This window comes from Schistocerca piceifrons, chromosome X (assembly GCF_021461385.2).
Source record: "Schistocerca piceifrons isolate TAMUIC-IGC-003096 chromosome X, iqSchPice1.1, whole genome shotgun sequence".
Taxonomy (NCBI): Eukaryota; Metazoa; Arthropoda; class Insecta; order Orthoptera; family Acrididae; genus Schistocerca; species Schistocerca piceifrons.
The window spans coordinates 481,979,657-481,993,520 of NC_060149.1; the positions used below are offsets into that span (position 1 = coordinate 481,979,657).

The following is a 13,864-nucleotide window of genomic DNA, read 5'->3' on the forward strand; positions in this document are numbered from 1 at the left end:
AGGGATGGACAAGTATATTGTGTAGGTTCAGCAGATGGTGGAATACCACTGTGAGAGGGGTGGGAAGGATAGTGGACAGGACATTTCTCATTTCAGGGCATGACGAGATGTAGTCAAAACCCTGGCGGTGAATTCATAATTCCCTGTAGTACATCCTACATTCCCATAACCCTCCTGGCCTCAACCTTCATTTGTCTCTGTCCTCACCCATCCAGCCCCTTCCCTGTTCCCATTCCAGCATTGCATAGCTGTCATTTGATCAATACACCCAGTCTTTTCACCTCTCTCCTTTTCTGCTATTCCCCCCCCCCCCCACCTCCCCACCTCTTCCATGCTCTCTATCTAACCTGAAGCACTTCACTATCCACCATATTATCCCTTCCCTTCCCCGCCCCAACCTCCTCCTTACCCTCACCCAATCACCCCTCCCATCATGCACTGGTATTGCTGCTAACAGTGTGGTTTCAGTTGCCTAAGACTGCAGTTGTGTGCGTGAGTTGAATGTGTGTGTGTGTGTGTGTGTGTGTGTGTGTGTGTGTGTGTGTGTGTGTGCATGTTTGTTGTCTATTGTTGATGATGGCCTTCATGGCTAAAAGCTTTATTTGTGACAGTTTTTTTGTTGTACCTATCTGCGACTTAGTATCTCTGTTATATGGTGAGTAGCAACTTTCCTTTTCATAATACTGTTACAGACTAAGAGTTCCGAAATATTCTAATCTGTCAGCACCTGCCTTCTGTGGATTTGGAATTATTACATTACCCTTTAAGTCTGTGGCTATTTCCCCTGTCTCAGGTGTCTTGCTCACCAGGTGGAATAGCTTAGCCACAGCTAGCTCTCCCAGCAATATCAGTTGTTCTGAGGGAATGTCATCTAATCCAGAGTCCTTGTTTCATATTAAATTTTTCTACAATATTGACTTGAAGTTCATTTCCCTTGTATAGCCATTCTATATATTCATTCCACCTTTCAGCTTTTCCTTCTTTGCTTAGTGTTTGTTTTCCATCTCAGCTCTTGATATTCATACAGCTGTGTATCTTTCTTACAAAGGCGTCTTTCATGTGTCCTATGGCGACTCCTTCTTAACCATTTTGCAATTCCTGTCAATTTAATTTTTTATATGTTTGTATTTCCTGTCACCTGCTTCATTTGCTGCAGTTTTATATTTTCTCCTTTCATCAGTTAAATTCAGTATCGCCAGTGATATCCAAGGATTTTTATTAGGCCTTGCCTTTTACCTATTTGATTGGCTGGTGCCTTCACTACCTCACCTCTCAAAGTTCCTCATTTGTCTTCTGCTGTCATTTCCCCTGTTACAGTCAATTATTAAAAGTCTTAGCAGCCTCTCATTCTTCCAGCTTATCCAGGTCTTATCTCCTTAATTTTGTACCATTTTGCAAATTCTTCAGTTTTAATCTATAATTCAAAACCAATAAATTATGGCCAGAGTCCACATTTTCCCCTGCAAATATCTTAAAATCTGGTTCCTAAATCTCTGTCTTACCATTATATAATCAATCCAAAATCTCCTAGTGTTTGCAGGTCTCTCTGATGTATAAAACATACTTTCATGATACTTGAACCAAGTGTTAGCAATGATTAAATTATGCACTGTACAAAATTATACCAAGTGGCTTCCTCTTTCATTACATTCCTCCAGTCCACTTCCTTCCACTATTTTTCCTTCCCTTCCTCTTCTTTCTACCAAAATCCAGTCGTCCATCACAATTTTTTTCCTATTCCTTAACTATCTAAATAATTTCTTTTACTTTATCATACATTCTTTCAATCACTTCATCATCTGTGGAGCTAGCTGGCATATAATTTTGTAGTAATGTGGTGGGTGTTGGTTTTATGACTGTCTTAGTTACAATAATGCATTCACTATGCTGCTCATAATAGCTTACCACATTCATATTTTCTCATTTGTTGTTAGACCTGCTCTTGCATTACCTCTATTTGATTTTGTGTTTGTGATCCTGCACTCACCTGACCAGAACTCCTATTCATCCTGCCATCCTTTTTCAAATGTTCTAGCGTACCTACCCGATTATAGGCTGCAACATTTTACACTCCAATCTGTTGAATAGCAGTTTTGTTTTTCTTGATAATGAAATCTTCCTGAAAAGACCCTACATAGAGATCTGAATTGGGGATTATTTTACCTCTCTAATATGTTACCCAACAGGATGCCATCATTTGGTAGAGCTGCATGAACATGGGAAAAGTAGCAGCTGTAGCATCTCCTTGCATTCAGCCATTTGCAGTACCAATAGAGCAATGGCATGTTGGATGATGTTACAAGGGCACATCAGTCAATCATCCAGACTGTTTCCCCTGCAAGTACTGAAAAGGCTGTTGCCCCTTTCCAGGATTCTCCACAGATAGCCCTATGTTGTGGTTGTATCTATATGGATCAGCCAGAATATTATGACCACCTACCTAACAGCTGGTATGTCCACATTTGGCATGGAAAACAGTGATGATGCACCATTGCATGAAAACAATGAGACCTTGGTAGGATGCTGGACGGAGTTGGCACCACATCTGCTAACACAAGCCAAGCAAATCCCATAAATTCAATGGAGGGGGGGGGGGGGGGAGGGCATGAACTCTGATGACACATTCAATCACATCCCAGATGTGTTTGATTGGGTTTAGATCTGGTGAGGTGGAGGCCCAGCAGCACATCAATTGGATCTCACCACTATGTTCCTTGAGCCACTCCATTACGCCCTTGGTTTTGTGACATGGTTTGTTATCTTGCTGAAAAATGCTACTGTCATTAGGAAGCATGATTGTCATAAAAGGGTGTACATGGTCTGCAACCAGTGTACAATACTCCTTGGCCATCACAATGCCTTGCATGAGCTCCACTGGACCCATGGATGCCCATGTCAATGCCCCCCAGAGGATAATGAAGCCACGGCCACCTCATCTTCATCCCGCAGTACAGGTGTTGATTAACTGTTACCCTGAAAGATGGAGGATTTGTGCCCTCACATCAACACAATGAAGAAGGTATCAAGATTCATCAGACCATGCAACACTATGCTATCCAGTGTCAATGGTCAAATGAGAGTTTCATCATTAATCTGCGCAGCATTAAAGCCTGACATTAGTTCCACCACCCTTCGCCGCCTGTCCTGTTTTACCAATCTGCCCCTCCTATGATGTCTGACACTTGTAATGATGGGTGGCCACCCAACTCTATGATGTCTGGACATGGTTTCACCTTAGTTTTCCCATGTTTTCAAGACACTCACCACAGCACTCCTCAACCACCTGACAAATAAAGCAGTTTCTGAAATGCTTGTGCTCAGCCTCTGGGTTATCACAAACTGCCCTTGGTCAAACTCAGATTATGTGTCTTTCCCATTCTACACATGAACAGCACATTCACTGATACGACATGCACCATGTGTGTGTCTGACTAGAAGTCATACCTCACCAGGTGATGCTGCTATTGCATAGACAGGCTTACATCAATAGTAGGTCAGTGGTATAATGTTATAGCTGCTCAGAGTACGGTACAGCTATCTGTATCACTGAGGCACCCCAGCTCAATGATGCCCATGATTCATGGGGCAGTTACAAAAAATATTTCTTACAAAATGCTTGTGTAACACAATCTAAAATATTTCTCAAATGTGTTGGCGTACATTTCGAAATAGACCTCGACTATACTGCTAAACACCTACTTACAAAGTTTCTAGAGCCAGAATTAAGTGACAAATCTAGGAATATATAACCATCTGTTGCCATGAAGACAAGATTAGATTAACAAAAGTTTGTGCAGACACACTTAATCAGGCATCCTTGCCACATGAATGAAACAGGATGCAACCCTAATGATTGGTGCTGTAGAAAGAACACTATTCAGAATAACTGAAGGATCACTTTTTTGAAGCATTACCATTTTCTACAATTGTGAAGACCATTTTCCCCAATTGTGAAGCAGAACTGTGGAATTTGTCTCAAAAGTGCCTACAACCTTCCTCTGTAATAATGCAAAAATGTAGAGCCCTGCAACATCACCCTTGGGCTCAGTGATGCTTCAAACAACAAGGTGAAGACACATGCAAAAAGGAAGCCAGACCTCAGAATGATGGGTGGGTGAATGATGTCATACTGGCACTAAGTTTCACCAGAATTCTGCCCAACACCATCATGGACAGGTCACTTCATAGGAAAGGCAACCCTTCTCTTGACACATCTATGATGGAAGTGAGAATCACAACATCCAGCATTGAAATCAGATGGTATTCTTATGGGTGGCACAGGACAACATTTCAGACACCATCACTCAGGATTGACACAAAAAGATATCAGGATGTGGCATAAAGGGTGTCTTGAAATCATTCCTTCCCTTGAGGTGCCATTTACACCATTCTGTGGTCAAAAACAACAGTTTTTTTGTGTGATGTCCAAGGGAATAGCATCCTTGACAGCCTCTGACACTGCTGACATGCCTCAGCTGATTCAACCATCCTCCCAAGATACAGTCTGGCTGCAACCCCACTGAATGTGAGCTGACCACTTTAAAGTGCATTGTGACCACAATTATTGCTCTTGTGCACAAGGTGGAACCACTAGGAACTGTTAAAAACCATTCAATGAAATTTGAACTCACTAACACTTCATCTTCAGAATCAAATCAAAGTCACAAGGACTAAAGTCCAGGGAGTATGGTGGATGGTACAATATGCTACAGTACTTCCCAGTCAAACAGAGCAGTCACAGCTTGAGATGTATGCGCCTGCCCATTGTCATGCAAAATGATGTGTGAGTTGCACAGAAAGTGTTGCCACTTCTTTCTCAAAGCTGGTAGCAGATGATGCTCCAAAAACGAACAGTAATACTGTGCACTGATTGTCTGCCATGGAGGAACATAATGAATTAAGATAACACCATCACAATCATATATGAGAATCACCATAACTTCCACCATACTGGGGCTATGACGCACTTTCGACTTTTGCGACGACCCATAATCACACCATTGATTGGATTGGCGTTTCAGTTTTGGCGCATACAATGTGGCCCATGTCTCATCCAGAGTTATGATACAGCGTAAGAAAGCCTCTCCTTCATGCTCATAGTGCTCCAAGTGCATCTGAGCAATGTCGTAGCAAATCCATTTCTGCATTTCCATCAAGTCATGCGGAATCCATTGTGATGCAAGTTTTTGCATGCCCAGGCATTCCTTCAGGATGCAAAGCACAGTCGTATGCGGTAATCCGGTTTCATGGGTGAGCTCACAAATCGTATGGCATTGATCATTGTCCACTAACGTGGCAACATCTTGCACTTCTTCTTCAGAGATGCTAGGACGACCTGCCCGATGTGTGTCTGCCACCATTTGCCAATCTTTGTTGAAGGCTTTTTATCCAACGTGCCACTGTTCTGTACGGCAATGCTAATTCCCTTCATGCCTCTTGAAGACCTTGTTGAGACTGTCATGCTGTACGACCTCTGGCACGTTCAATCTTGATCCAAATCTGTTGTTCCCGTTTTGAACCATAGTGACACTGTGACTGTGTTTCTCTTGATTGTGCGCACACTGGTGACATGGGACAGGTGAGTCCCTTTGCTCAGAGGTAAGGTAGATATGTCAACAATGTTTGCTATCAGTGACAATAGTAGATTCCATTGCATAATGTCTCCACAGCGGTTTTGCCACTATTTTTAAGTTCCAACCTACATAAAATGCTGTTCATCTGAGTTGATGATTTCCCAGACAGAATTAAACATGGTATTATCAAGCTATATCACAGAAAAGGAGATGAAACATGGGTAAATAATTGTTGCCTCAACTCATTATTGCCGGTAATTTCTTTAGAAAATTAAGCACATAATATACACTCCTGGAAATGGAAAAAAGAACACATTGACACCGGTGTGTCAGACCCACCATACTTGCTCCGGACACTGCGAGACGGCTGTACAAGCAATGATCACACGCACGGCACAGCGGACACACCAGGAACCGCGGTGTTGGCCGTCGAATGGTGCTAGCTGCGCAGCATTTGTGCACCGCCACCGTCAGTGTCAGCCAGTTTGCCGTGGCATACGGAGCTCCATCGCAGTCTTTAACACTGGTAGCATGCCGCAACAGCGTGGACGTGAACCGTATGTGCAGTTGACGGACTTTGAGCACGGGCGTATAGTGGGCATGCGGGAGGCCGGGTGGACGTACCGCCGAATTGCTCAACACGTGGGGCGTGAGGTCTCCACAGTACATCGATGTTGTCGCCAGTGGTCGGCGGAAGGTGCACGTGCCCGTCGACCTGGGACCGGACCGCAGCGATGCACGGATGCACGCCAAGACCGTAGGATCCTACGCAGTGCCATGGGGGACCGCACCGCCACTTCCCAGCAAATTAGGGACACTGTTGCTCCTGGGGTATCGGCGAGGACCATTCGCAACCGTCTCCATGAAGCTGGGCTACGGTCCCGCACACCGTTAGGCCGTCTTCCGCTCATGCCCCAACATCGTGCAGCCCGCCTCCAGTGGTGTCGCGACGGGCGCGAATGGAGGGACGAATGGAGACGTGTCGTCTTCAGCGATGAAAGTCGCTTCTGCCTTGGTGCCAATGATGGTCGTATGCGTGTTTGGCGCCGTGCAGGTGAGCACCACAATCAGGACTGCATACAACCGAGGCACACAGGGCCAACACCCGGCATCATGGTGTGGGGAGCGATCTCCTACACTGGCCGTACACCACTGGTGATCGTCGAGGGGACACTGAATAGTGCACGGTACATCCAAACCGTCATCGAACCCATCGTTCTACCATTCCTAGACCGGCAAGGGAACTTGCTGTTCCAACAGGACAATGCACGTCCGCATGTATCCCGTGCCACCCAACGTGCTCTAGAAGTTGTAAGTCAACTACCCTGGCCAGCAAGATCTCCGGATCTGTCCCCCATTGAGCATGTTTTGGGACTGGATGAAGCGTCGTCTCACGCGGTCTGCACGTCCAGCACGAACGCTGGTCCAACTGAGGTGCCAGGTGGAAATGGCATGGCAAGCCGTTCCACTGGACTACATCCAGCATCTCTACGATCGTCTCCATGGGAGAATAGCAGCCTGCATTGCTGCGAAAGGTGGATATACACTGTACTAGTGCCGACATTGTGCATGCTCTGTTGCTTGTGTCTATGTGCCTGTGGTACTGTCAGTGTGATCATGTGATGTATCTGACCCCAGGAATGTGTCAATAAAGTTTCCCCTTCCTGGGACAATGAATTCACGGTGTTCTTATTTCAATTTCCAGGAGTGTACAATAAACTTTGTAAACACTTATTACATAAAAAATGTATGACTTAGGCTTTTGATTGTGTGAACCATGATATGCTCATGCAAAAACTGAAATAGGGTGTTTAATCACCATGGACAGAAATGCATGCTATGCAACATGCTTCCTAGCTGGGCAGAAGGTTGGCAATGATTTCTTGTGGTGGGATGTTTCATTCCTCCACCAGTATGACTGTCAGCTGCTTGATGGTCATTGGTGCATGTGGATATGCTGCAGTACATCTCTGAAATGCATTCAACATGCACTTGATAGGATTTGAGTTGGGGGAATGGGCAGGTCAGTCCATTTGCCATACATTCTCTCATTTCAAGAGCTCCTCCACCTATACTGTTCAGTTTGGTTGGGCATTGTCATCCACAAAAATTGCTATTCATGATCATCATACACCTTACAAAGAACCACGAGCCGCCTTTTGTATTGTTCCGGGGGCTACCATGAATATTTTTTGTTCATCTCATTGCATAGTTTTCTCAGTTATCTTTGGTACTGTAAGAGCCAAATGAGCCCCTGAAAAGACACACATGGGGAATGAGTACAGTGTCACAATAATCTTGAATGGTGAGTATGCCACGTTAAAAAACCTGGAGGTCACTGCACCCATGCAACATTATGCCACCCCACACCATAACACCTGGACCGCCAAAACAATCATGTTCGACAATGTTCCTAGGTGCATTATGTTTTCCCACCCTTCACCGTATGATAGTATGTACAGCATTGTGGAAAATCTCAAAACCTTTGACTACAGTATGCTTACCAGTAAATGTTATTGTGACACTGTACTCCTTCCCCATATACATCTTTTCAGGGTCCATTTGCCCCTAAATTTATTTTTATGACTGAATCGAACAGTCCAGGTGTAGGAGCTCTTGGAAAGAGATGATATTCGGTGAATGGACTGGCTTGGTCTTTCCCCAACTTAAACCACATTGAGCGCATGTAGAAGGCATTGTGGAGGCTTACTGCAGCATGTCCACATACACCGATGACTATCCAGTAGTTGTAACTGTGCTGGTGGAGGAATGGAATTTCCTACTACAAGAACTCTTAACCAAACTTGTGAATGGCAAGGGAGCATGTTGCAGAGCAAGCATTGCTATTTGTGCTCATCACACACCTTATAGTGAACCATGACCCACCCTTATGTATTGACCTGGGGAACACCATGAATCCAGTGACCTCAGTGTAATTATTCTCTTTGAATAAAATTGTCATTTTTGTTCATCTCAGTCCACATTTCTTTCAGTTACCTTCTGCACTATACTGTAGCAGTTCTTTGTATGTTGGTCCAAGTTCCATCAAACTGTGTTACTTGGAAGTGACACAGCATGTGAAAGCTACTTTTCTCCATAAGTTCTGGACACCAGTGTATTATGAAATAGTAAGCCCAACAGGTTCACTGGTTTTATATCATCTGTGCAACAGAAACCTGAATGTTTCAGTTCCATGTTAATCACAATGTATTAGGCACTCACAGTTTCAAACAGTCAGGGTGTGCAGCAGGACTCTATTTTATGTCCTCTGTTGTTTCTGATATACATAAATAATCCTCTATTTGCTTTATCAAAAGATCCAGGATTTGCTTTTCTTACATATGACACAAGTATATGAATACAGAATGTCATACCAGCCCTCTAACTGTAAAGGAAGGTAACAAAATAATTGAAAAAAAATCCATTCCAGCCTTCCAAAAATAAGTTTTCTGTGATTTCCTTAAAATGATAATTTGAGTGCTTGGATGGTTCCCTTGAAATGGGATAAAGCTGGTTTGCTTCTCCATCCTCGTCTTATCTGTAATTATCTACCATTAATGTGACACATGTTTCCTTCTTTCATTTGGAGAGTGAAACTGATCTCTCCAGAAGATTTTAATCATTAACAGATCTCTTGTCACTAAATACAATTAATATTGACTAATATACAAGCTCCTCGCCAGACTGTGAACGTCCAAGAGATGTCTACTGGCTGCCTTGTTAACCTCTGCCTTGTGGCATTATGCAGATGTAGTATGGAGGGGCATGTGGTCAGCACATCACTCTCCGAGCCATTTTGCATATTTTCCATACTGTGAAGCCTGTCTGCAACATTCTCCCACGGCCAAGTAGTCCCTTGATTGGCCTCACAATGGTGAGTACACCATGCACCAGACCTCCCACCAAGAAAATTCCTCAGCAGTACCAGGAATTGAACCAGGGTCCTCCACATGGCAGCCATCTATGCTGACTACACAGCTATGGAGATGGACAATAATGACTCATGCTCACCTAAAATGTTGTTTTGCCCATTTAATTAAAAAAAAGGTCAGGAGCAGCAGCAACTGTGCAACTATATTTTGCAGTTTACTGTGTAGCTGATTTACTGCTGCACCATTCTGTAGCAAGTACTAAAAACATACACCGCTGGCTTAAGGGAGAATTAGCATTCATCATTGGCCTGTAATATCACTAGTTTCCGGTTATAAAGGACTGTGGGATGCAATGAAATTATATATTTTTCTTTCTTAATGGTGTGCCCAAACTCTTGAGCCCCCATGTTTGGGGCTTTGGAAGGATGATGAAATAGACTTCACACCACTACTCTGAATCAAACAAGAAGATGCAGTGTGTTGTAAGTTACAGTGCATCTTCAGAAGGAAACTGTGTTTGGCAGTAAACCTTAATACCTCTGTTAAAGTATGATTAAAAATGCTGGTCAAAAATCAGGAGACTGCATATGAGTACCATATAACATGGCCCCTAGTCTCCATAATGGCCTCATTTCAGGGAGGAAAGCCATCTACAAGTTTCTCCAGATATTTCATATCTCACTGAAGCCACTCACTGATGATTAGGTGCTCTACAGCTACCAAATTTTGAGATGTTCCTTGTTATATTCCACCTGCTTTTCTAAATAGTCCCAAACATTTTCTGTAGTATTGACAGCTTGTGATTTAGAAGCCCAATTGAGTGGCAATAGGATTCCTGAGTATTTGTTAAACCACTAACATACACATGCAGGCTTTTGAACACAGCTGTTGTCATCTTGGGAGACAGGAATTTTCATGGCATACTCATCGTAACAAGGTAGAAGAGAAGATAACACTTCATCCCCAGTATAGTACAGAAGATAACTGAAAGAAATATGCAATGAGATAAACATAAATGACACTTTTATTCAAAGAGAATAATTACACTGAGGTCACTGTGTTCATGGTGGTCTCCTAGACAATACAAAAGGTGGGCTATGGTTCTTTATAAGGTGTGTTCTTTCTTTCTTTCTTGCGGCCTTGGTCCCACTTCATGTGGGGTCAGCTGTGTTACTATTGATTTGGCAGAGTTAGTTACAGAGGGTGACCGGATGCCCTTCCGGCTGCCACCCCAAACCCTCCAGGATGGAAGTAATGTACCCCAGCTGTCTGTGTCTGGTGTAAGCCACGGAACATTTTCAAATGTCTGCAAGTTGTGTAACTGAGGTGGAACATGGAGACCAGCCCGGTATTCAGCCACTGAGAAGTGGAAAACTGCATAAAAACCACATCCAGGCTGGCCGGCATACTGGCCCTTATCATTAATCCATCAGGCAGATTCGATCTGGGGCTGGCGTGCCTACCTGAGTCCAGGAAGCAGTGCATTAGCACTTTCGGCTACCCTGACAAGTGGTTATTTCTAAGGTGTGTGATGACCATGAATGGCAATGCTTGGTCTGCAACAGTCTCCCATGCCATCCACAAGTATGATAAACAGTTCTTGTGGTGGACATTCCAAGAATGTAAAAATTAACACCCTGGTTCATGTTCCTGAAAACCTGAATGTATGGGTCCAAGTCATGATATAAAAACCAGCCCCAAAGTATTGAGAACCTCAACTGCACCTTCCATATACTGCAGATTAAATGTCTCATTGGGTGATGATACCCTTCTAATCACATTTAAAACATAAATAATGGAAGGATTAGCAACTCACAACATAAATTAAAATTAAGAACATAGTTACAAATCAAGCTGATCTTGAAGGGCTGCCATACTACTGTTCAAAATGTTAACAGTAGATCTTCTACCTGATGAATTATGAAGGTAGAATTATGAATTATTATGGCCTGTAAGTCATACTGTTAGTGTTGTAGATAAAAAGTGCTGTATTTTTTTTAAATTGTCACATTATGTGTGAATAAGTGTTTCCCAACATTCTTCCAATGAGTATATTTCATCCTTGAAGTGTGGTTCTCAAAGTTCTGCAAAATAAACATCTATTGAACACGTAATCATCTGATTGTGATCAAAATGTTTTCCAACCATGAATTTCTTTTTATATGACGAGAGTTAGAAATATGAGGGTACCAAATCCAGTGAACTGATGAGTCAAGTAGATGTTCAGGTATCAACAAATTGTTCTTAAATGTCTCAATTTTTCCATGGTTGCAACGTTGCTGAGATTTTTTTGTGAGCATTCGACAAAGGTGACAGTCATCTTGCATTAAGTTTCCTCATAGAAAATACTTCATCTAAAATGTCCCATACTCTTTTTACCGAAATGCCTACCTCTATTCCTGTTGCCTTGCACTGGGCTGGGACACGAACATGCAACTTTACACTTTGTGATCAGTGCTCTAACTGACTGAATTATCCAGGCATGACTGATGACCCATGATCAGAACTTTACTTCTACCAGCACTATTCTGCTTCATTCCAACGTCACAGAAGCATATCTTGCTGAATTAGCGTTTCTGATAGAAACAATATTGCAAAAAATGGCTTAGTGACAGTCTAGGAGAATGTTTACAGCATGAATTGTTCACTGTTCATTGTAGTATGTGCTGTTTTAAAATGTACTGGCAGATCAAAACAGTCTGATCATTCTTTTTTAAATCAAAACTGTTTGCTATTGAGTATGTTATCCTGTACTAGAAAAAGTTAATTGTCCATTATCTTTGTGACAATGTTTGAAAATACTGCCAATAATGGGATGGGCCAGTTATTCATTACTAATGTTTTATCAAATTTTTTGTGAATTGTATTGACATGGTGCCTTTGATAACTGCTATAGGTCCCAAGGAATCCCAGGTGAGTTTCTCCCATAGCATAATACTGTCCCTCCACCCTGCATGTATGAAGCAGTCATTCCCTGGATGGTATTGTATTTAGCCATGAGTGCTGGTCTGGTATAACAAAAAATGTGATTCATCAGACTGGACAACATATTTCCAGTGATCCACAGTCCAGTCTCGATGGCCGCATGCTCATTGCAGTCATGATTGAGGATGTCACTGGATCACATCGAAACATAGAGGGGTTTCTCTGCTGCAGAACCCATGTTTTTTTCCTGCTGATATAATAAAAAAAATCTGTCTAGTTTATTGACTGATAAATATGTTCTACTAATTTATCAGTCATATTATATTTATATTGTTGTTTCTGATACAATTCAACAAATACTAAAGTCACATGAATGTATTCTTTCAGGATTCCTAAATTATGTGGATGGTTGGTTAAGCTACCTATTGCCACTGGTAGCTCCAAAGTTCTATGGCAATGGAGGACCTGTTATAATGGTCCAGGTAATCTTCTTCATAAATTAAAATATTTAAAAGGACTTTGAATGACATATTGGATCTGACTGATACACAAACTTTTACAGGTTGAAAATGAGTATGGTAGTTATCCAGCATGTGATTTTACTTACACTAGCTGGCTGAGAGATAAATTCAAACAGTATGTTAGAAATGATGCACTATTGTTTACAACAGATGGAAGTTCAGACATCATGCTGCGATGTGGAAAAATACAAGATGTGTATGCAACTGTTGACTTCGGTGTAGGTAAGTACTTAATCTCCACAGTTTAAAACCCTAAGTCATAAACAAGAAATGAGTTTCAATAATTGCTTTATTGACACAAAGGAAATGTGTTTCCACATGTACTTTTCAAATACATGAAGGTTTTCATAGGATGAGAAACAAATGAAATTACTATAATAGATCTAATTCCAGTTACAACTCATTTTTCAGTGCCTAATTAGCCTGAAGGATAGCATTTAACAAATTATTAATTTCTATGGTAACACATCACTAACAGTCTAGACTAAACAGTATTGAAATGTCTCATGGTTCACATAAATTATTCAAGCTTGATGAATGTGCTAAGTATTACATTCACCGATTATCTATTCAGTTTTGGATATAAATGAACTTTATTGAATCAGGTCTTTTTGCCTCTGTCTATAGAATAATAGATAGCATAGCAAACACCAAGACCTTGTCTCAGGGTTACAACCGTTTGTTTTAATCATCAGTCTTTTCATTGGTCTGATGTTGCCTGCCATAAATTCCTCTCTGGTGCCAACCTTCTCATCTCAGAATAGTACATGCTTCCTATGTCCTCAATTTTGTTGTAGTGTGTATTACAATCTCGGCCTTCCCTTACAGTTTTTACCCTCTACAGCACCCTCTAGTACCATGGAAATTACCCCATGATGTCGTAACATATGTCCTGTCATCCTGTTCCTTCTTCTTGTCAGTATTTTCCATGTGTCTTTCATCACTAATTCTGCAGAGAACCTTCCCATTCCCT

General features: G+C 42.1%; 1 protein-coding gene across 1 annotated transcript in view; it reads left to right on the forward strand.

The window, feature by feature from the left end:
* The window catches only part of LOC124722062 (beta-galactosidase-like), a 305,764-nt gene that overhangs the window by 179,520 nt on the left and 112,380 nt on the right, over positions 1–13,864 (forward strand). Inside the window, exons 5-6 of the mRNA XM_047247258.1 lie at positions 12,758–12,852; positions 12,933–13,113. Of these exons, the coding sequence (XP_047103214.1) occupies positions 12,758–12,852; positions 12,933–13,113 (276 nt within the window). The remainder of the gene's footprint in view (positions 1–12,757; positions 12,853–12,932; positions 13,114–13,864) is intronic.